We start from the raw sequence: 24,101 nt of genomic DNA, 5'->3' as shown, positions 1-24,101 counted from the left end.
CACCAGGGCTTGGACACATGCATGGGGCGACAGACCAGCGCACAGGGACATGCACAGGGCCAGGCACAGGGACACCCACGGGGACACCCATGAGGCCAGCTACAGGTCCACCCCCGGTGCCACCCACAGGGACAGCACCAGAGTCACCATGGGGCGGTGGCCCTGCCAAGGCTTGTCCCCTCTTCTGCAACCAGTGCATAAATAGCAGCGTGGGCAGGTGACACGGTGACAGAGGTGCCACCATGGAGCTGGACGGGTGCCTGAGCTTTCTCCTGCTCTTCCTGCTCCTCCTCCTGCTCTTCCTGCTCCTCCTCCTGCTGCTGGGGAGGGGGCGGCAGGGGGGGCACCCACTGCCCCCTGGTCCCCCCGTGCTGCCACTGCTGGGGAACCTGCTGCAGCTATTCCCAACCAGGACCTTGGAGGGGCTGCTCAAGGTGGGGACATGGGGGGACATGGGGGCGACATGAGGACCTGCTGCAGCTGTCCCTAACGTGGACCCTGCAGGAGTTGTTCAAGGTGGGGACATGGTGGGGATATGGGGACACAGGGGGGACACAGGGGGTTCCTGCAGGCACTGCTCAAGGTGGGGGAAGTGGGGGGCTTTGGGTGTCACCCGGTGTCCCCTCAGGTCAGCCAGAAGTACAGCCCCATGTTCCTGGCATGGCTGGGGACACGGCGGGTGGGCAGGTGACATGAGTGTTCCCTGGTGTCCCCAGCTCAGTGAGAAGAATGGGCCGGTGTTCACGGTGTGGCTGGGGACGCGGTGGGTGCTGGTGCTCTGTGGACACGCTGCGGTGCGCAAAGCGCTGGTGGACAACGCCGAGGCCTTCGCTGGGCGTGGGCGCATGCCCACCCTGGAGAGCACCTTCCACGGCCACGGTGTGCGGGGACACCGGGGGGGACACCAGAAGTGGGACCCCAGAAGTGGTGAGAGCCCAATGGTGGCACACTGACAGCCGTTGGACCCCAGTGATGTCCCCACCCTGCGCAGGGTGCTGAATCCCCATGGATGCTACCCACCCCCTCCCACCCCCTATGGTTGCTCACCCCACCATGTCCCCACTCCGGGGTCCTGCCCCCGCCATGGGTGCTGCACCCCCATGGCTGCTGACCATCCGTGCCCCCCAGGGGTGGTTTTCGCCAACGGGGAGCGCTGGCAGCAGCTGCGCCGCTTCTCACTCTCGGTGCTGCGCGACTTCGGGGTGGGCTGGAAAAGCATCGAGAGCCGCATCCAGCAGGAGGCGCAAGCGCTGCTGAAGGAGCTGTGGGACACCCAGGGTATGGGGGGGTCAGGGTGGGGGACACGCACCCCTGGGTGCTGACACCCCCCAAAAATACCCCCACCGCCCCAGAGAAGTGCTTTGACTCTCACATACCTGCTGGTCTGCACCAGGGGTACGGGGGGGAGGTGTCAGGGGGACTGGGGGGAGGTCGGGAGAGGGGACCAGGGTGGAGGGGCACCCCTGGGTGCTGACATCCCCAAAAAATCCTCCCGCCCCCCCTTTGACTCCGCTTTACCTGCTGAGCTGCACCCAGGTTACGGAGTGGGGGGGTGAGGGGGTTCGGGGAGGTCTGGGGGGGTGAGGGGGTTTGGGGAGGTCTGGGCGGGCGGGGGTGTCACCCTTGGGTGCTGACCGCCTCCCCCAAAAGATCCCCCTTTCCCCCAGAGAAGCCGTTTGACCCCGCGTACCTGCTGAGCTGCGCCACGTCCAACATCATCTGCTCGATCGTGTCTGGGAACCATTTAGACTATCGCGACAGCGAGTTCCTGGAGCTGCTGTGGCTCATGAACGACAGTTTCCGGGAAATCAGCACCCCCTGGGCGCAGGTGGGAGGGGCAGGGGGTGGGGGGGCTCAGAGGGCTGCAATGGGGGGAGAGGGGCAGTGAATTTGGGGGTCCAGGGGGTGCGACGACGAACCAGAGTTTCTGGGAGCACCCAGTTGCTGGGTGCATGTGGGGTCAGGGGGTGCAGGGGCTGGGTGGGGGGAGTCAGGGGGTGTGCAATGATGAACAAAAGGTTTGGGGAGCTCAGCACCCCTGGGCGCAGCTGAGACCTTGGGGTCGCAAGGGAATGCTGGGGGGGGCACGATGGGTGGGGAGGGGGGCTTCTGGGGGAGGGACCAGTGGGTGGGGGGGTCTTGGGGGTGAATTGGGGGGGTCAGGGAGGGTTCGATGATGAACAACAGGTTTTGGGAGCTCAGCACCCTGGGCGCAGTTGGGACTTGGGGGGCATAAGGGGTGGCTGGGGGGGTTCCAGGGGTGCAGGGGGTGGCTGGGGCTGTTCCGGGGGTGGCTGGGGGTGTCATAGGGGTGAAGTAGGGGGGGAGGGTGGAATAGGCGGGGGTATCGGGGGCTGCAATGATGATCAAAGAGTTTTTGGGAGCAAAGCACCCCTGGGGGCAGCTGGGACCCCGGGGGGTGCAAGGGGTGGCTGGGGGTGGGTCCAGGGAGTGCGGGGCAGCGGGGGGTGTCATGGGGGTGCAGTGGGGGCAGTACAGGGGGTTGCAATGGGGGGGGGTTGGGGAGTGCAATGATGAATTTCTGGAAGGTCCCAGTCTCTCAGTGCAGGTGGGACAGGATGGATGCAGGGGGTGGCTGGGGGGGTCCGATGGGTTGCGGGGGTGCAGGGGCATGTCCGTGGTGACGTGCGGACACAACCTGAAAAAGTATTAGTTAATACCAACAAATATCGGTACCCCCCTTTTCTTGGGAGTTCCGAAAAATCAATTTGCCATTGTTGTCCAGGCCCATTCCCTTTCCCAATTCAACTCATTTCTAGCTTGGGCATATTTTTGGGATTAATCTGGAGGCAAAGATCACACTGTTGTATCACCTGTTTTACAGTGGTATACAAATTTCTAGCTCTTATTTCCCTGATCAAATGTTTGCATAGTGCTTCTGCTCCTTTTCCCGGTGGGGTGTGAACCCACCCTTCCTTATTGTATGATCCCTCTAAATCTACGATGAGTTTCCGATCCTCTTTAGTATACTCTGGCTTACCTTCTAAAGAGACCTGCCCGTCAGGGACTAAGGCACTTTCTATTTTTACCTTTTGCTTGGCCACTCGTTTTGCCTCTCTGTCCGCCAGTTCGTTTCCTTTCTCCAATTCCAAACTCACTTTCTGGTGTGCCTTAATATGCATGATTGCCACCTTCTTAGGAAGTTGAACTGCTTCCAATAGTTTCAATATCTCCTCCGCATGCTTGATATGTTTGCCTTGAGAGTTCAAAAGTCTCCTTTCCTTCCAAATTGCTCCACGTGCATGCACAACCCCAAAAGCATACTTGGAGTTGGTATAGATGTTAACAGTTTTACCTTGAGCTAGTTCCAGAGCACGAGTAAGGGCAATTATTTCTGCCTTTTGTGTGAAAGTATTTTTAGGCAAAGGTCCAGATCACTTCACGGCTAGTAGTTACGGCATAACCAGCATGCCTTTCGCCGCTCAGGATACAGCTGCTTCCGTCCATAAACCAGTTTTCAGTGTTTTCCATAGGAATGTCTTTTAGATCTGGTTGGTTGGATTATGTTGCTTCGATGGTCTCCAGGCAGTCATGATGAACTGGTTCTCCAACGTTACAGCTGAGGAAAGAAGCTGGGTTGACAATGTCAGTGACGATAATTTCTACATCATCTTGTCAGACACCATGTGGGATACTAGCACAGTCATTTTCTGACCCATGGTAAGTCTCCGAGCCTCATGTATATTCAGTACCACTGCAGCAACTGCCCGCAGGCATCCAGGCCACCCTTTTGCAGTTGTGTCTAATTGTTAGGAGAAGTAGGCCACAGCTTGTCGATATGGGCCAAGGTCCTGTGCCAGTATACCCAAGGCTATTCCCTGCTTCTCGTGAGAGAATAGAAAAATGGTTTACTCACATTTGGGCTTTCTCCTGTGATACCCGGTATCCTTGGAGCCCCAAAAGTTCAATAAACTTACGGTCTAGGTTAGACACGTCTCCTCTATTCTGGTAGCAATCAAAATGTCATCCACATATTGTAGCATTTGTCCCTCATCAGACGGGGCTTCCCAGGATTCAAGATCTTCAGCAATCTGATTTCCAAATTTTGTTGGGCTATTCTTAAATCCTTGTGGCAACACCGTCCATGTGAGCTGGGTTTTACGTCCACTTTTAGGGTTCTCCCATTCAAATGCAAATATTGTCTGGCTGGCTTCATGGAGAGAGAGGCAAAAGAAAGCATCTTTTAAATCTAGAACAGTAAACCAAGTCAAATCAGGCGTTAATACTGTCAAAAGAGTGTATGGGTTTGCCACCACTGGGTAGAGGTCCTCAGTTATTTTGTTTATAGCTCATAAGTCCTGAACCACCCGATATGACCCATCCGACTTGCAGACAGGCAATATAGGGGTGTTATAACTGGACTCACGTTCCTTTAATAACCCTATTTGCAGGAATTTCTCTATTACTGGCCCAATTCCTTCCCTGTCCTCTTTTTTCAAAGGGTATTGTTTGATCCTTACGGGCTGTCACCCTTCTTTGATTTTTACTTCGACTAGTGGGGCATTTTTGGCTCTTCCAGGTACATCAGTGGCCCATACTCCGGGGTACACTTGGTCCACAACCTCTTCATTAATTTTGCCCTCTGTGGGAACAGTTACTAAAAGCAAGCTCATTATTTGCACATATTGCCGATCATTTACCTGGAGAGTAATTTCCCCTTTTTTCGAATCTGATTGCTGCGCCCATTTGTTCCAATAGGTCTCTCCCCAAAAGAGGTTTCGGGGAGTTAGGCATATAAAGAAATTTGTGAATGCCTACCTGTTTACCCAATCTGTATTTCAGAGGTTCACAAAAATATGCTCTTTCACTTTGGCCGGTGGCTCCCTTTACCACTATGTCGTCGTTACTTATTGGCAGTAACACTTGATTGAGAATGGAGAAAGTTGCTCCCGCATCTACCAAGAATTCCACTTGGTTTTGTTCTTTCCCTAGCTTCATTATAACCAGTGGATCCGCTAGGGTGGATTCGCCAGGTCTCCGTCAGTCTCTTCCAACATTTGCTACTGTCTGATTCTCCCTTTGCCTACTTCCCCTGCACCTTTCTTGACATTCATTTTGCCAATGTCCTTTTTTCCCACACCATGCACACTGATCTCTTTCTAAAGGCTTTCGGAACTTTCTAGCCCTTCCAATTCTCAATTGCAACTCAATTCTCAAAAGCAACTCTCTGTTGCTTTCAGTTTCTGTAACTTCCTCCAAATATCATTTGCTGACTGACCTATAAATAACAACACTAACTGCTGTCTCCCTACTTCTGAACCCAGGTCAAAAGGTGTATACCTAAGGGGAAATCCGAGTGCTCTGTGTGCGTTACGCACAACAAAGCAGCCCAGCAGGGGCCGGGCCGGGCGGCAGTGACTGCCCCCCTGCCCACCCGCGGGCGTCGAGCCCAGAGGAGAGAGGAGAGGAGCTCCAGGAGCGCCAGCAGCTGCCACTCTCCCCCCAACTTTTCGCCGCTTTAGCATGCAGTCAGCTTTTTACTTTTTTTTTTTTTCCTCCTTTTAATTCCTGCAACTATAAACTTTATATGCAATTTCAATTAGCTGAGCAACAGTTACATCCCTCAGCTCCTACCTTTTGTAATTTCTTACAGATGTCAATAAACAGCATGTTAAGCATCAATCCCTTACATTCATTTTAGATCCAAAGCAGTCTATCCACAGAACAACACTAACTGCAATAGAGCTAACCCAGAATTTCACATTCAAATCACTTCCCTCCACTAATTTACTCTCATGTGTAAAGATGTATCTTAAGAGGGAGCAAGGTGGTACTTTAGTAATGGAACCGGTTCTCATTTTATAATTATCTCCCCAAACAAAATTCTTTTGGTACCAAATATAAATATGCAAACTAAAATACTGAGCTCAGACACACAAACCAAATACCAAGTTCAAATATGCAAACAGATCACAATTACAATTAATCAAAACAATATCTCGATTTTAGCATTGCACCTTTGGACAGCTTACCGCTCAGCCAGGCAGAGGTACCACTGGGTCTCCCTGACAAAACAGGTCAGTGCGCGCTGGAGCCCAATCAGCACCTGACCCCCCGCTGCCTTCAGCAAGCTGGACTGGGCAAGGCTTTTATTAGAGTCTCATCTAGGGTATTACAACTGTTATCCCCAAACAGGGTTTCTTGCCTGGTGTGCACACAAAAAGCTAAATTTAGTACACCGAGATGAGGCACAGCCTACCACACAAAAAACCTTACATGCACACAGTTAAGAGCTAAATTGCTCGTCGTACAGATGGTTGTACTCTACAGATTATTACAATAGACATGGAATACCCAGGCACTTATAAAGATAACACACATAATTACCAAGCTAGCTATTAGTTCAACAAACACTTATCATTCGCTTCGTCCATCTCCAGCCGGTCTCCTCGCGGAGGATGCGGAACCGCGGATCAGGACTCCGCACTCACTTTGCAGTCAGACTGCGTCTCGAGCACTCATTCACACAAAGCATGGTACCCGGCACAAAAACTTCTTAATCATACAACATGTAACCGTCACCATAAGTATTCCAATTAGAGTTACATCAATATAAACTTCAATTCCCATGGGTTAAGATGTTATAAAGTTACAATCGCCACGGGACTTGAACCCCCGATGATTGTTTCAATCGCCGCTGGGACTCGAAGCCCTGACGACTGTAGTGAGACTTGAACCCACGACTGGAGACTCTGTTTACCCTTCTCCCGCTTCCATACAGTCATTAGCGGGTCCATCCTGGCTCCCGAAACCGGGACACAACAGAAGTCTCAAGGTTACTCGATCTACCCCCAAGATCGCTAGTGGCTGACCCCCTTTTGGTCGAGTCAAGTCAGCAACCCCCTTAGGTACCCATTTACACCAAACCAAACACCAATATGGGGAATCTGGCCACACGTGGACGTCTCCTATGAGTTAGTGGGCCTCCATGTTACAGTAAAAAACATACCTGATCTGCTTAATGCAAATGGTCGCTGTCTGCCCTCGCGGTGACCAGCCGGAGTGGAGCCCCTCCGAAACAAAAGGTTCAGGACGCGTCTAGGAGGTCCGTTTCTCTCAGGCGGTCCGCGCAGCCGGGCAGAGTTTGTCCTGCTGCAGTCGCCAAAATGACGTGCGGAAACAACTTTACAACCTATAAAGTCATAAAACTTTACAACTCGCAAGGTTATAAAGCAGGTATGTTTGTTAGACGTCGGGCGCATGAAGGATCAATCCTTTAATCTTGCGTGCGCCTTCTAACAATAGAAGATGTTTTTAAATACAGCAAGGTGTTACATATTCATGATAACCCCAGGAACGCCTATACATATTCATAACCTTTCCCCAAGAAGGTGGCTCTTATTAAAATGAGTTCCAGGACCTTGGTCCCTCCCTGTTGCACCTGCGCAGTGCTACCTGGTGGTCATGAACTTTTCATCTTTGGCTTAGAATGCTGAATTGGCTGGGACCCCAACTGCTGAGTCAGTTAAAGTATCATCTCTTTGCTGAAAATCTTCGTTATTTTGTCTCCTCAAGGATACAGCTGGATGCTGTAAAACTTCTTATCTTTGCATTTAATGAGGCTCTGTTTCTGAACATAATTCACAAAACTCTAGGCCCTTGCTACGTGGTTAACCCTTTAATTGTTAATTCCCTGTAACAGCGGCAGAGCCGAACTCATCCAAAAAAAGAGACAAGTTTGATCCTCACGTATAAAAATATCCAGACAAGTTGCCTTTCCATCTTGTCACGTGCAATAATTCTACTGGGGCTGTCAAGAACAGCACAGTTGACAACACCAACATCTCTGTAGGTGGCTTTGGTTTGATAAGGATAATGTCAAGCAGTTTGTAACCAAACCCTTTAAATTTAAAGTTCCTAGAAGTCCTGACACTTGGTTTTAGGGCCTAATTAAACAGGCCTGCAAACAGGCTGTCAGGCTTTGTTTTCCTGAAAGAAGAAATGGAGGCACAGGGAGTGAAGCAGGACATGACCCGGACTAACTCCTCCCTTTTGCAACCTCCACTTTTGCTGCCACGTCCCAGGATTTCAGACACGCCAAGACAGCAGCTCTGGACTGGGAGGCCCGTTTAGATCTGGCAAGTTTGGAGATTTGTGGAGGGGAAGCCAGCGACAGTTTTCTGTTGCCGTGCGATGAAGGAGATGACCCTACAGAGGAGCGCTGCTCCACTGAGCTGAATGGTTTTGGAAACCATTTTGATTCCCTTTGAAAAAACAAACCCAAATACCCAAACACTCGCCCGCAGTTTCTCTCAGTGAACAGGGTTAGAAAAAGCCTACGAACCTACGAGGAGTAACGGCTACACAGCAGCCTAGTTACAGCTATCCAGAAAGGTATGAACGCTTGTACACCTCTCTATATCAATCTCTATAAATACAGAATTCTACACAAGGAACTGTGGAAAGACGTCATTCAAGGCTGGCTTGGTTTTGTTGTTTTACAAAAGCTCGCGAGGCCTTTTGTTCAGATCGCTGCTGTTTTCTGCCAGTTTGGCTCAATCGTTCTTACAAGGGATCTGGTGGATTCCAGCACGTTTCTGCCTCTCTTAGAGTCATAAGACACTGAGAAAAATGTTTGAGGTTAGAAAAGGTTTGAACAAGGGGGGTCACCTCTGCTGAAGTGGAGGGTGTTCAAGGTCCCACTGGGAAGCAGCCTCATCTTTTCACTCAGCTACATAATTGCTCTGACCAGAGACAAAGGAACAAAAGAGAGCAGAAACACTGACTTCCACAAAATGAGCCAGTGTGTTTAACCACAACTCACATTTCTGGGGAAGGAACCCCCCTTTGCTGGGGAACAACGCGTTCTTGATTTCAGTTGCCTATTCTTTAAAACCTTTAGTAGAATAAGGAATCTATTGAATCACAAAGTGAAAACATTGCTCTAAATGACAAGAACTTCATTTTTCCTTTCCCACTTGTAGTAAATGTTAGAGCGACCTAGTGATTCCTGTTGCTAGTTAAATGAGATGGCAGATGGCTCATGTTATTGATAAGGATGTTCTGAGTCTATTTTGAGGAAACCAGATGTACCGAAACACAGGAACAGGAACAGACAAATCGTGGACTGAAGGACAAGAGGATGACCAAATGGGGGAGATAATAGAAACGTCAGCCAAAGCCAGAAGGACAGTGATCTTTTTCTACAAGGACCCCCGAGTTCAGATAAAGGACAAACTGAGGAAGATGAGAGCCTTCATCCTGACGACCACCAGATGGGGAGAGAAGACCCTAACACCAAGACAGAGCATGCGTATGAATATGAATAGTATGAATATGTATTAGTAGGTGGGATAATTCCCCAAAATAGAGAATTGTAATAACAAAGGGGGGTATATAATGACCACTAAAAACTTTGTCAGGTGTGCGTGTAGGTGGAACGCAGATTCCCACACACCCAGCGCTGCTGTGCTTATCTCCACTACAATAAACTTCTCTTGAGCATAGACTCTGTCTGTGTGGAGTAAGTTTATCTATCACACCACTTATGCTGGGACTGTGTAGTTTTGCATTATCTATGTTCTCCTCTTTGATATTTCTTCCTAATCAGAACATTACACAGCTTTGTGAGGTTCCTCTTCACGGAAGGCAGGAGCCCCGGAGAATAAAAGACACACGCACACACACCTACGTGTGCCCAAACCCCTGTGTTGTTAAGGAAGCGGCTGGTGTGAAAACCTTATTCATGCCCCATGTTTCCTGCAGAACCACCTTCTTGCTGGAGGAGGAGTGTGGGCTCTGCCCTGTGTTCCAGCAGAGCTGCCTCAGCTGGGAAGCCACAACCCGGCTGCAGTGGTGCTTGTAGCCTGTGGACTGCTCGCGTGTGTCTGGTAGAAACCGGCTTGAGGGCGCCGACGGAACGACTTGCAGGAGGCGTTGGTAAGACAGCGGGGTTCGGTTCCCGCCTGCAAGGCCCAGCAGTCACACGAAAGCGTGTGGTGCGTGTGCACGAAGCAGCTCCCGGGAGCGCCCGTCCCTCACGCTGCCGCAGAACAAGATCTGCTCCCCGCACAGCTGCAGTCCCGCCCGTCGGGCCCGCTCCCGGCGCTCTGTCTGGCTGAGCAAGGGCTTCCACTCCGGCCGGGCTGAGGGCGGGGCAAGGGGCGCGCGAGGGAGTGGTGGCGAGCTGCGATTGGCCGGCTGCGGGCGGCCCGCGAGGCCGCGTCCGGTGGCCGTGGTGACGCCGCGGCCGTTGCCGGCGGAGCCGTCGGGGCGAGCGGTCGGGGCGAGAGAGAGAGAGCGGGAGTGCGGGGCTGGCGGAGCCGGCAGCAGCTCTGCCTGCGGCCACGGCCGGGACGCAGCGCCATGTGCGGGATCAGCTGCGGGCCCTGCTGCGGACGGGTATGAGCAAGGCCGGGCCCCGCCGCCCGCCCTCCCCTGGGCCTGCGGGGGCCACGGGGCCGGGGGGCGGCAGCACCGAATGCCGAGAGAAGGGTGTTGGTGGCTGGTCCCGAGTGCCGAGTGACGGGACGGGAGGAAACGGCCTCCAGCTGTGCCGGGGGAGCTTCAGGTTGGGCGTTGGGAGCGTTTCCTGCCAGCAGGGGTTATTAACCGTGGGAACAGGCTGCCCAGGGCAGCGGGGGAGTCCCCAGCCCTGGAGGGGCTGAACGGACGCGGAGGAGGTTCTGGGGGACAGGGCTGTGGGTTCTCAGGGCCGTGTTCTCAGGTTCTCAGCACAGGTTCTCAGGCCGGCATCAACGGATTAAGCCTAAGAGTTAACATAGTCGTTAATATGAGTTAGAGAAGGGGGGAAATGGGCAAAAAGTATCCTGTTCTGGTGACAAAGCTCTTCTTTCCAATGAAGTGTTCTCTGGGCCTGTAAGCAACAGACAATGCTGAAATCTTTTCAGTGATCAACTGCTTATATATTTAAAAACAAAAGCAATAACAACAAAACGTTTCGAAGCAGAAAGGACTTTTGAACAAGGAACAAGTTTTGTCTGAGATGTAATAGAATCCCGTGCCTTGAGGTGATTTCCAGTCAAGTGTTACAGTGATTATAGGTTCTCAGGGACATGCCAGGGGTGGGTTAAGGGCTGCACTCAATGACATTCAAGGTGTTCTTCAACCAAAGTGATTCTATGATTCTCTCGTACAATCTATTTTTTGCATTGTAATAGTGCCTAAAGGTCAGGGTTCCTATGATCTTGTCCTGGTACTTTTGCAAGAACATTAAAAATAAATGTGTTGCTATCTGCAATTCAGAACTGCCTTTCCGTTGTTTTCTAACAGGCTCGGAATTTCTCCTTTCGGAACCTGTCTCTCTGGAGATGTTGGAGGAGACAAAGGAGGAGGACACCCCGGAGGAAGACACGCGAGGAAGACGTGGAGTCTCTGCACAGCCTTGAGGAGAGTCTGACCAAGCCAACGGAGGAAGGTGTGCAGACAGCAGAGCGCATTGAGGAGACTCCAGAGCGCATTGAGGAGACTCCAGAGCGCATTGAGGAGAGTCCAAGCAAGATAAGAGAGGGAGATGTGGAAACTCCAGAGCACACTGAGGACAGTCCAAGTGAGATAAGAGAGGAAGACGCAGAGACTCCAGAGCACATTGAGGCTGGTCCAAGCAAGATAACAGAGGAAGACGCAGAGACTCCAGAGCACATTGAGGACACTGAGGACAAGCCAACTGAAGAAGATGCGGAGACTCCACAGAGCCTGGAAGACAGTGTGAGGAACCAGTCTGGGGAAGATGTGGAGGTTCCACAGAGCGTTCAAGAGGCAAGTCACTGGTGTACAGACAGTTCTATCTGACTTGGGGGTATTTTAAAGGAGGTAAAAACAAACAGAAAAGCAACTCAAAAAACCCCAAACCCCAGTCTCCCCAACCAGGATTTTGTTGCACTGCACTCAGAAGAAATTCTTTCTAATTTAGTTGTTGCTGTGCTTAAGGCTGTGGTGGTTAGTAAAGCCCTGAAATTCTAATTGTTCAATTGTATGTATGATGACAAAACATTATGCGGTTGCAGAGGGACCAGTATATGTATTTCTAAAGTTAATTGTTACATCTATTTTCAATTCTCTCGTTCTTTGCTCCTCAACATGTATCAGCATGTTAATGCAGTGGCTGTTAGTGCTGGGGTTCAGGAGATCTGGACTCTCTGGTTCAATTCTTACCTCTTTCCTTGGCTTGTACAGTAATTTGTGCACTCAGCTCCTCTCTGCTTTCATTTAGAAGTCCAAAAGTTACCCCAGGTAACTAAAGGCAGCTAAAAAGTGGCAACTTAAGTGAGTGTTTTTGAGGCGGTTTGAGCTCCTCGTCTTGGCATGCTGGTGTCTGCAGCTGGTGCTTGTGCAGGGACCATGTTCCTTTCTCTCTTACTTGTTTTCTTTGCCCTTTTCCTGGCAGAGCACAACTGAGGATGGAGGTGAAGAAGTAGAAGAAGAAGGTGTTGACTGTGACACCCTGAAAAGCGTGCATATCCAGCAGACTGAGGATGAAGGAGCAAGATGGCTTGGGGTAAGTAAAGCTGGCGCGGTGGCATTTTGGATGGCTGCTCATGGACTTTGGAGCCTGTTCCCGGGAGCTGAATTCCACACGGATCATTATGATATTAACTTTTAGCACTGACTGCTCCCACTATTAAAAAAAAAAAACCCAAACCGACAAAACACTGAAGTTGTGTGTCTGGATCATCTGAAATGGCTGTCTTCTTGTGTTGGCTCTTCTTGTTTTCTTGATGTGTAAAACAGATTTGACCAGTAGTGGCGGTGGGTCAGATGGTACTTAGTGCAGAAATAAGGGTCTAGCTCATGGCCTGAGAAGTTGAACGTTTGTCAATTATTTTGGACTGGCTGTGGCTCATTTCTGCTGTTAGGAACCTGTCTCAGGTCTCCCATACAAATAGTCTCGGTCTTTTGACTAAAGAAGGTCTCTGAAAAGTCACTGGAAAATTCCTCAAATCTTAAGTGAATATAGGTTTGGGTTTTATTTTCATATTGATTTCTCAGCCGGCCGAGAAATTAATTGTCTGCCTTTCTGCAAGAATTACAGCTCTGTACTGTTTTTCGAAGGTATTTCCAAGCACGAAGGCTTTAGGGGTAAGCGCAATGAGCTGAAATGCACAGGCACTCAGTTTGGCAGGTGCTGCTGCCTGCACCGTTGTGTCCAGGTTGGTAGTATAGAGACTTTGAGTAGCAGATTTCCCACCTCTGCCTCCTGTTATTACCAGGAGAAACATGAGAAAGTATTTTTGACCTCCTGTACATTTCCCAGCTGCTGGTTTTGTGTAAGAGGTGGGGAGCATTTTGAGCATGTCTGTGTCCCATAAAGATACTTTAGAAAAGTAGAATTTTTTCCCGTTTCGGGGGTGTTGTTCCTTGTACGTAGAAGGAGTTTGCCAGGTCTTGGTCATGTTCTCAAGGGAAGAGCTCTAAGTGATGCTGCATTTGTAGAGTGATTTGAAGGCTTTTCAGGTGATAAGCATTTGGTATTTGGAGAGCCAAAACTGACAAAATTGTTTAGTAACTAGAGATGGACTATTCCTGTGAAAAGACGGAACTGAATCTGTGTTTCACTGTGCAAGCTGTGTCAGGGATCTGGCTTCTGTCTGAGCTTTGTGCTTTGTTTTTGTTTCCACTTTGTAGGCTGAAGGGGACCAGTTACCTGCAGAACACGCTGTCAGCGCGGACGAGATGTGCAAAAGCAGGACCCTGAAAGCTGGCACTTTGGAAATGCTTGTGGAGACCCTTCTGATGGCCTTTGAGGAGAATGATTTTACATACATCAACATCTTCCTCTCCACATACAGGGCCCTTGCTTCCACCAGCACAGTCCTGGAACTGCTCCTGGACAGGTAAGAGCCGGGACAGAATGGAAACGGAGCCATCATTGATTACACATGACAGAGGATGTTGGCAAGAATTTCTTCTACTACTTTTAGTGGACATGGACTTAATAACCTGATGGACAGAGGTCAAGAACCGTGCAAAATTCAGGATTTCAGCATAAACACACATAAATGTGTAAATGCGCGCTGCCCACATCCCAACTCTCATGAAAGCTCAGGCGCCAGGTGGGGAAAGTGTGCGGGGTCTGGCTGCTGAGGAACCAAACTGGGACCGACACCAGAAAATCAATACAGCTTTTCCACTGAAATGTGCATGCTCAGATGTATCCTGACGTCCTCCTACCCCGTATTTAAGGAGGTGCAAGGTGTGGTTTGCAAGGAGCTGTTCCAGCTGATGCCAGGGCTCTCCCCGCAGGTCTCTCCAGGCTCAGTGTCCCCAGCTGAGCTCCCTGTGGCTGTGGCTGCGCCGCTGCTGTCAGAGGGACCACGGGTTTGCCTGATTTAGTCTGGGTTTGCTTTGCAGTGCACGGGGATATGTGCAAACCCTTCATCTCTGCCTCAGCTTCCCCAGCCCTGGTGGAATTGTCCAACATGAAGCCCTTGTTATAAGATTGTGGAAGCTTTAGTTCCTGTTTTAAAGCCTTGGGCGGTGCTGAGGGTGTGAGCCGTGGCAGGGCAGAATAATCCTGCCTGCAAGGCACAGGCCTTGCCTGGGTAGGCAAGAGATTCTGCTTTGCTGTTGGGGTTGTGCCCATGGTTTCCTCTTTCCCGGTGGCGTTTTTACAGCCCCATGGCCATGCCCACTGGTGACAGCTGTGCCAGTAGTTTGGGCACAAGTGGGCACGTGCCACCGGGAAAACTTGGTGTGAAATCACCCTGGGAGTGGGGAGGAATGGGAAATACTGGAGAAACAGAAGCTGCGTTGCAGAAAGAGGTTGTGTTCCAGCCTCCTTGTGTGCTGGAGGGAAAATGGGCAGAAAGGGTCTTGGAGCTGTGAGCAGAGAGACTGTTTTGGTTGATTCCTCCTCTGTGCAGGCTGCTTCCTAGGAATGAACAAACTAGCTTGGAAGATACTGGCTGTTTCTTCAGGATTTTTTTCCTCTTCAAGCTCCTTAACTTTGCCCGACTCTTAGATTCCACATTTGCAGTTTGAGCTAGAAACACTTTGTAGTTGTTTATGCTAATTGTATATGAATTACGCTATTTGGGATTTTGCTTTTACTCAGTAGAGGTTCCTCTAAACACCCTTCTCATTTTTCAGATATGGAAACCTGGAGGTCTCAAGCTGTGAAGAAGCTGAAAGCCAGAATTCCCCCGAATCCACCACAGTGCTCAGGACGTAAGTTTGGTTTTGCGCCGCCCAGCGAGCCCCAGGCAGGGTTGGGTGTTGGAGGAGGACGTGGGCAGCAGAGCTGTTGTTTCCTTGGACACTTCACAGCCCTGTTTGCTTCACGGAGCTTGTGTAAAGGCCGAGTATCAACTGTCTCATAACACATCCAATAATGCGACCCAGAGAAAATCTTAGTGTTTTTGTTAATGAGTGCGCTGGTTTCCCAAGGTGTAAGTGAAGAAGCAGCCTTTAATTTCCTCTGAAGTAATATCTTAATAATATTTCTTGCATAAAAAGAACAAATTAAATTCTGTGCTCACAGAAGTGTCCAGACTGCCTTCACGTGGGGGATGAATGTCTCAGTGTTGTTCTGTTAGATACAGATCCAGGCGATTGCATCAATACCTGCTGTATAGAACCCACGTGTTCTCTCTGAATTTGCTCACAGTGCGATCGCATCGATTTTACAAGCCTGGCTCGATCAGTGCGCCGAGGATTTCCAAGAGCCGCCGGACTACGTGTGTCTGATGGAGGTGCTGGATTATCTGAAGAGACACATGCCCGGCTCTGACCTGGAGAAGAGAGCGCAGAACCTATTGGAGCAGTTCCAGAAAGAAGAACTGGAGAATGATGGTAAAGTACCTTTCTCTGCTGTCTGTGTGTTCTCCCAGTGTCAAGCCTGTGTTCTCCAAGCATTCTAGTTTTGGTTAAGCAAGACCAAATGTCTTTGAGCGAATCTTCCTTTCTGCTGAGTTCTTGTACGTGCATTTTTCTCAAGTTGGCTGCGTGTTTTTCAGACCCCGTTGGCTCTGGAGTGGATAACGGTAGGACTGGTGTGCAGAAAGGCCCAGGCTTACACTTTAGACAGGCCCTGCAGCCCTGAATCCAGCTCTGGTTTACTGCCGAGTCCAGCCCAGGGCGTCGGCGTGCCTGGCCTGCAGCTGCTGGAGCCACGATTGGTTTCGTATATTTTGCATTACTTTCTCTCCTCATGAGTATTACTAGCAAAGCATGTTTTAACTTTCCAACTGGTCTCTCTCCCTTCTCCTCCTCTTCTCTTAAAATCTGTACATAAGAGCATTCTCAAGGCAATATTTTGGGGGTATAATTGCAGTCTTGTCTCTTTGCAGTTCAGCTTTATTTCAGACTGTAGAATGTATAAATACTGACAAGTAGATTATCAACATTCTGCAGTGTTAATAAGGAATTGTTGTTGGGGGGGTGGTGGGTGTTTTTCCTTCCAAAGAATGCTTAGTGAATGGGTTAGGGCACTTCTCAGCGAAGAGACCCTGAAGAGCTCAATTCTTTCTGTTTCTTTTTCTTCCACCTTCTCTTTGCCAATTTAACCTTCTGGTCCTTACCTTTCTCACTAAAATAGGCAGCACGGTGAGGCTGTTACACCAGGCAGGACCCTTTGCATGTTGTGCTATTGCATGTAGTGATTTTTGAAATATCTGCTTTGATTCAGTGTTTACTGTCTAAATTGACTAACTCGTGTTTTCCACGCCAGACAGACGGGTTCCACAGCCTTTCTCCACATAACCTGGACAATTAAGAGGAACTGGAGATCAGCAGTCCAGAAGAATTCTCTTTCTTCCAAGAAGACCTTGTGGCAGAACAGCTGACATACATGGACGCGGTATGTAGATCATACCTATTACTTGAAATGCTCGGGGCAGTAGTACTGGGCTTCCAAATTATTTTTTAAGTTATGTCAATGTAAGTCTAGTGTTCCAGAACAGCTCTGTTGCTGGGACACAGAATGCAGCTCTGCTGGGTTATCCAGACTTGCTTTGTTCGTTGGGCTTTTCCTTTGGTTATTCTGAAGGTGGTGTTTGTCTTTTTTTTTGAAGTGTGAATGTAGACTGCGTAGCCTTTTTGGCAAAGTTTAATATTTGACCCCTCAGAAATAGCGTGGTTTTACTATATTTTAGGCTACCTCGCCTAGACGTGTATAAGTACTTTTAACTGTAGTGCTCCGATTTGGTTTGTTTGTATGAATCTCTTTCAAAAGTATCATTATATAGAAATTTTTCTCCTTGGTTATGCAAGTGATACAAAGGTATCTCTTATTTTGCCAGGACTGTTTAGCTGACAGTTCTTTTAGGGCATCAAGCCTAAAGGGTTATGCCAAAGTGTGTATTTTAAACTAAGAGAAAACAAATATTTCCCTTTTAATACCATATTAGATTTAGGTCCAAGTTGTACTGTAAACGTGCATTTCTTCCTGTGCGCAACAGAGATCCAGGCTGACTTGGGCACCTCTGTTTCCGTCTAGACACTCTTCAAGAAAGTTGTGCCCCAGCACTGTCTGGGCTGCATCTGGTCCCGAAGGGAGAAGACAGAGAACAAGCACCTGGCCCAGAGCATCAGAGCCACCATCTCGCAGTTCAACGCCATCGCCAACTGCGTGCTCAGCACCGTTCTGAGGAGCAAAGACCTGAAAACACGCCAAAGAGCCAAGATCTTGGAGAAGTGGATTCGCATCGCACGTGTAAAGCATTTATTGGTGACTGTTTAATGTTCCTTGTGCGGGTGCCGTGGGGCTGGGAGGGGAGAGGGGGGTTGTACGCATTGGGCCCAGGCCAGGGAGCAGCTGAGCTCTCGTTCTTTCTGGTTTTGGCTGACTGTCCCTGTCACAGCACACGCAGTGTTGCTCTTCCTCTCCTCACAGTTGTAGTTTGGGCAGCATCAGCACAAAGAGATGAAAGTGAGGAAGACAAGGTGTAAATGCCAAAGCCCATCAAGTGTTTGGTGGCCGGAGGGGGCAGTGATATTTTTGATGCTCAGTATTTGTAGAGCTGCCTGCTTAGCAGGGAGAATGTGCAGCAAGCAGGACACGGGGCAGACAGAAGAGCACTGACCTGTTGGTGATGCTGACGTTTAATGCTCCTGGGTTTCTAACCGCTCCTTTCACAGGAATGCAGGATCCTCAACAACTTCTCCTCCTCCAAGGCCATCGTTTCAGCACTGCAGTCCACCTCCATCTATCGCCTGAAGAAGACCTGGGCCTGTGTTCCAATGTAAGGCTGCCCCAGACAAAGGCAAAAAGCTCCGTGCTCTTTCTTTGTACCCGTTTATCCGCCTTCTTACAAGAATCTCCTACCTGCGCTGTGATTGAGAACCCTCAGCAGGGTCAGCGTCCCTGCGGCATTTCTTTGTGTCAAACAGGGCCTGGGAGCAGCAGAAGATCCCAGGAAGGTCCCTGGTAGATGTGCAGCATGTCACTGGATGTGTTTTGGTGCCGTTATCTTTGATGTGCCCAACTGTTAACGATTCATGAGAAAAAAATAGGAACCCGATCTGATTTAGAGTGCTTACAGATAACTGGAATGATTTAATCTTTTCCTGTACAGGGACATAATGCTGATGTTTGAAGAGCTGTCCGACATCTTCTCCGACTGCGACAACTTTTCGACAAGCAGGGAGCTGCTGATGAAGGTGGGAATGAGTTTGAGTTGCAAGGCTTGTGATCGCAATCAAAGCCGAGCTCGGCCCTTTTCCTAACCAACGGAACTCCCGTGTGCGGTGCTTTGGGGAAGACAGGTCTGTAAATCCCGGGCTTTTCTGCTGGGGCGAGAGGTGCCGCACGGCGCAGTTTGACGCAGATGGGTTACGAATGAGCACGTTGGCTTTCTACCACTCTGTACAGAGATGTACAGAGATACTGAGACTAAGATATTAAGGATGGTGTCCTGAAAGAAGACATCATTTACAAGAGCACTGTTTGCTGAAGCAGACGAGTTGTATTTTGTTTGCTTACACAGGAGTATTCTAGCATTCTAATTATTATTATTATTATTCTAATTTTTCTTCTTCTTCTTCTTCTTCTTCTTCTTCTTCTTCTCATTATTATTATTATTATTATTATTATTTCTGGGTCAGTTAATCCAGCATTGCTCTGATGGTTTGCAGGGAGTCACGCAAGGCACGGTACCTTACCTTGGTACCTTCCTCACAGATTTGGTGATGCTGGACACAGCCCTTCAGGACTATCTCGAGGAAATTTGGGGCAATTTTTGGAATCCTAAACATCCTCCCTCCCTTCCCGGCACTGTGTCTGCTCCTCTGTCTTCCACTGGGTTCTAGTGCAGTTCTTCAACATGGAGGAATCTATTTAAAAAATAGACTTAGGTACACAAGTGCTGGGGTTTCTCCTAGAGCTGGAAACAGGTATTTGTAGAAGCCTTTGCTCAGGGCAGGTCTGGCCTTTCCCTTCCTTGGTGTCGCTACTTCATCCTGTTTGTGATGAAATCCAACCGAGCCTGTGCTCTTCTCCTCTGATCCCTTCTCTTTCCTTCCAACAGGGCGGGCTGATCAATTTTGAGAAGAGGCGAAGGGTAAGTGGAACGTTGACTATTCCGTGATCTTTAGTTCCTGATGCTCTCTGCTAGAGCGTTCTCTTGGCGAGCCTGTTGTCTTTGCTCAGGCGTATCCGACAGCCGCTAATGTTAATGCAGTTTGTGAGGAAGGAACAATCCCTGGCCCGCTGTGAACCTCTGCCGGGCTGCAAGGGGCGGCGCGGGAAGAGAAATTCCTTTTCGATGCGGGCAGCAGGGGAGGAGGAGCTGCAGGGCACTCGCTGCCACGGGATTTACGTCTGGGGCGCGCACATTCCCCCCGTTTGGTGTTTATGAGAACACGTTACACGTGTGTGTTCTGTGTGCTGGGAGTGAATCAGACCTGCTGGCGTGAGACCTTTGCTTGCCACGAGATACAGTTTGTAACCATCTTCCTTGTGCTGCAGTAAATCCTGGTGGGTAAAAGGTGCAGAGAGTGACCCAGGTACCTGGGCCTGAGAAACCAAGGCTCAGCGTTTCCTTCCAGCCTGAGCCTCGTTGGTCAGAGATCAGTAGCAGCAAAGGCATCGGGGTTTCCTCTGTGCGAGGGAAGTCGTGCCAGATCTCGGCTCTGGGCTCTGAAAGCAGACGTGGTTTGGCTGTGATGGAGCCGTTTCCTTCCCTCAGCTGCTCCCGGCTCCACAAACCACCGCTCGGACTTGCCGTGTGTGCAGAACCGCACGGGCCAGGGTACTCATGAGATACACGAGCTGCTCCGTGCTCATGGGTCCAGCTTCACACAAAGCAGCGGCAAAGCTGAACCACGCTGAGTGCTCAGCTCTGAGTCTATAACCTGCTCCAACATGCGGGGTTATAAGAATTATTTTGGCCAAGCGTGTGTGCAAGCGGAGTTGGGGAAGAGCAGCACGTTCCAGTCACACGTTGGGGACAGCGTTTTGTGTTCCTCTGGTGCAAGTGTGAGTGCACGACGTGCAGAGCCGGGGAGGATCAGGCTCTGCTTTCGTCACAGGCACCTCTAGTTCTTTCCCTTGCTCAGTGCCTGAGAACCACCTCCGTACAGACGTGATTCCTCTCTTGGCGCTGCTCTGGCCACGCAGGGTGAGCGGGAAGGGTGAGCTGCAGAATTGCATTGTTTGAGAAACTGGTTCTTGAAAGAGTCACTTCTTCAACTGAAACTGAACCTGGGGTCAAACTCAGTTTGTCCTGCATCTGTTGCTGCGTGTGTTTAGTATCTGAATGAGTCTGGCTTTATTTTTCTAATTAGAATTCCTATTTTATGATTTGTTTTCTTAGGAATTTGAAGTAATCGCCCAAATTAAGCTCTTGCAGTCTGCGTGTAACAGCTATTGCATGCCACCAGATGAAAAATTCCTGCAGTGGTTTAGGAGGCAGCAGCATTTAAGTGATGAGGAGAGGTAGGGTCTCAGCCCAGCTGGCGAAGCAGCTTTTCTTCCCCCGCAGGCAGGTTCTCTCAGCCTTGAGCTCTGCGCTACCAGGAGCTGCCGCACGCTGCTGCTCCCGGAGAGTGGAAATACACACGGGCAGAGCTGCGTCCCTCCTTGTGGGGATGCAACCCTCTGTGAAGTGGGAAGAACCCAGGGTTTCTCCGATTTCTCAGATACTGCCACTTGGAGATATATAACTAATTGTATTGCCTGTTCTGCAGTTTCCGCCTTTCCCGTGAAATTGAAGCAGCTGCTGAGAAGAGTGTCACATCGGCCACAACTCAGAAGAGCGTGGGGAAGAGATTCAGCCTGTGAGTACAACGGGGAGAGGAGCGTTTGGTGGCTGACTATGAACCGCAATAAATCAAACACCAGCTGACAAACCTGGCTGGGGACCCAGAGCACTGCAGTACTGTAAGGAGACACCACCAGCTAGAAATACGTATTTCTGTCTGACGTTGTCCCTTTCTAGTGGTGCAAGTAGCCGTGAGGATTATTGACTAAAGACATTAGAAGTAACCTTAAGGTGTCAGACAAAGGAACAATGTTAGTGCTGGATTATAAATGCGATTCAAATTTGCAGTAGCAAAAGAGAGTAAATAAGGATAGAGTCTAATTTGATATACACATGCAAAGAATAGGCCACTGCAGACAGGAAAACACAACACTCCGTCAGGTTTTTGAAGCAAGTGACAGCTTTGCTCAGCCCAGCTCTGTTGTGCTTTCCCTCACCGGCCGTTGCGCTTTCTTTTCTCTCCTAGGCCGTTCCTGGGCTTGGGGCTGAGCGCCCACAGCACACCCGTCACAGCGCAGCCCAAACCCGCTCCGGGTGGGAGCTCTGGGGACAGCAGCGTCACAATCGTCACTGCCAGCGCCACTGCAGAGGAGCCTCAGCACAAGGTAGGGCCTGGGCCCTGTTTTCAGCACACACAGCCTGTGCGAGGCTGCGTTGCTCGCAGTGGAATGGAGGGACCTGAGCTCTGGGAAAGGCGTTTTTGGGGGGAAGCTCATGTGCATAAGCCCAGCCTAATTGTGGGGCAGGCAGAGCAGCTGAGCAAGTGAGAAGCAGGTGAGGTCAGAGCTCAGCAGCCCTGTGGGTTTGACCTGCCAGGAGCTGCCCAGAGGAAGCCTTGCCTGGGCTGGGTTCCGTTCCCAGGGAGCTTGGTCCTACAGACTCTGCTCTTTTGACCTAAACTGCCTTAACGGGGTTGCTGAAGCCCTTGTTAAGGCTGTTGTGCTGAAGAGTGTCATATTTAGCTGATGGATCTTTGAAATTGTACTAAACGTTCTTAAACCAAACGAAGCATGAGGTGCTGGACTCTGGCATCCATCACTGGTTTAAACTGTTGAGCTGGAGCAGTTGTTAGTGTGATTTCAATTGATGTCGTCCCCTCCCTTGCTACCATCTCATGCCAAGTGCTCCAAGAAGTGCCCCGACTCCATGACAACCACCACATCAAAAGAAGTGCCTCCAGTGCAGCCAGTTTACAACCAGCAGAAGGGAGACAGCTGCATCATCCGGACCAGCCTGGAAGATGACAGAAGTGGCAACATCTACAAGAGCATCCTGGTGAGTGGTGGGAACAGCAAAATGCTGTTACCGTGGGTGATGTTGTCACCCCAGGTGACTTAAATGGTGCTTTTGGTTTTGGAAACACCTGTTCACTGATCAAACCTCAGAAAGTGTTTAGCGCAAGAGATCAATGGATGTCTGCAAACAACAGCTGGGGCAGCGATTGCTGTGGAGTTGATGGCTGCTGAGAACAAGGTCTCACCTCTCCAAGTGGTTGCTCAGGAGAGCAGAGGCTGTGATTTACTGCTGCATTTCTAGAACAGTGTCTGTCGTCTTGAACTAAATCAACCACCACGTGTCGCAAAGAGCGTGGTTTAGTATCTGGCTGAATCTGCTACGCAGTTACTGACCCGTTGTAATTTTTCAGTTCTTGGAAATCTTTTCCAAGCCCAAGTAGTCTGCAGAAAGACAGGCCTTTGCTAATGATTCAGTCATTAAAGAGAGAATAAAGCAGAAGCTCTCATTGCAACTCTGTCTTTGCAGCTAACGAACCAAGAGAAGGCTCCTGCTGTCATCCAGAGAGCCATGGAGAAGCACAACCTGGAGTCTGGCTCAGCTGATTACGAGCTGGTACAGATCATCTCCGAGGCCAAAGGTGGGGAAGCAGAGCTCTGCTGCTGCTGCTGGAAAAGTTCTGCGGCATCTGGAAGGAAAGAGTGAAATGTGAAGCGACGTCAGAAACGCCATCGACACGTTGTCGCAGCTGCCGGTGAGAATAAACCCCTAACGCTAAGTGGTGCGCAAATTAACGCTTGCTCCTCTCCCTCTCTTGCAGAGCTGGTGATCCCACCCAAGGCAAACGTGTTCTACGCCATGAACACCCAGGCCAACTTCGATTTCATCCTGAGGAGGAAAGCTGCAGCAAAGGAGGAGCCTGCCGTTAATATATGTTGATGGTTCATCTTTGTATCGTATTTGACCTTGTATATTATTTACTATTTATAAGTATTTTAAGTATGTAAATTTTTTCCCACCAGTTTTTGTCAGGAGTTAGTATATTTTAATACTTGATCTGTATATAATATTTGAGTAATATAATATTAGTCTAGTATAATATAGTCTCGTATAATAGAGTATAGTACAATGTAATAGAGTATAGTATAATATAGTATGTAAACTTTTTTGTCTCGAGTTAATATATTTCAATATTTGTTCTTTATACAATGTTTGAGCTTTGTATAATATTTATATAGACGTATGTAAACTTTTTCACACAAATTTTAGTCTGGAGTTAATGTATTTAAATGTTTGAACTTTGTATTTAATCTTTATATAATATTGGAGTTTTATATAATATTTAATATTTGTTAAATAAGTACCTAGACTTTCCCCATGAATTTTTGTCTGGCGTTAATATATTTTAATAGTTGATCTTTATATCATATTTGAGCTTTGTCTAATATTTCATATTTATATAATAAGTACATAAACTTTTTTCCACCTGTATTAGTCGGGAGTTAATGTATTTTAATATTTGATCTCTAGCTCATGTATAATATCATTGTATACTATTTAATAGATATTTATATAATAAGTATATAAACTTCGATTTCACCAGTTTCTGTCTGGAGTTAATATATTTTGTTTGATCTCTATATAATGCTTGAGCTTTATATTATATATATATAATAAATATATAAACTT

At 49.1% G+C, this 24,101-nt stretch overlaps 1 protein-coding gene across 1 annotated transcript; it reads left to right on the top strand.

Moving 5' to 3' along the window:
- The first annotated feature begins 242 nt into the window (after positions 1 to 242).
- On the top strand, positions 243 to 23,351 carry LOC136002950 (ral guanine nucleotide dissociation stimulator-like 1). The gene is given in 21 exon segments (XM_065658186.1): positions 243 to 434; positions 717 to 927; positions 1,129 to 1,278; positions 1,668 to 1,828; positions 11,254 to 11,739; positions 12,302 to 12,478; positions 13,606 to 13,814; positions 15,070 to 15,147; positions 15,587 to 15,771; positions 16,653 to 16,777; positions 17,417 to 17,632; positions 18,058 to 18,161; positions 18,495 to 18,627; positions 19,024 to 19,138; positions 19,444 to 19,478; positions 20,733 to 20,854; positions 21,106 to 21,195; positions 21,646 to 21,784; positions 22,266 to 22,454; positions 22,941 to 23,052; positions 23,233 to 23,351. Coding segments are annotated over 21 exon segments (3,348 nt in total).
- Positions 23,352 to 24,101: the final 750 nt, after the last annotated feature.

The sequence above is a fragment of the Caloenas nicobarica genome, unplaced genomic scaffold (assembly GCF_036013445.1).
Source record: "Caloenas nicobarica isolate bCalNic1 unplaced genomic scaffold, bCalNic1.hap1 Scaffold_83, whole genome shotgun sequence".
Lineage (NCBI taxonomy): Eukaryota > Metazoa > Chordata > Aves > Columbiformes > Columbidae > Caloenas > Caloenas nicobarica.
This window is presented reverse-complemented; position numbering and strand designations above follow the sequence as displayed.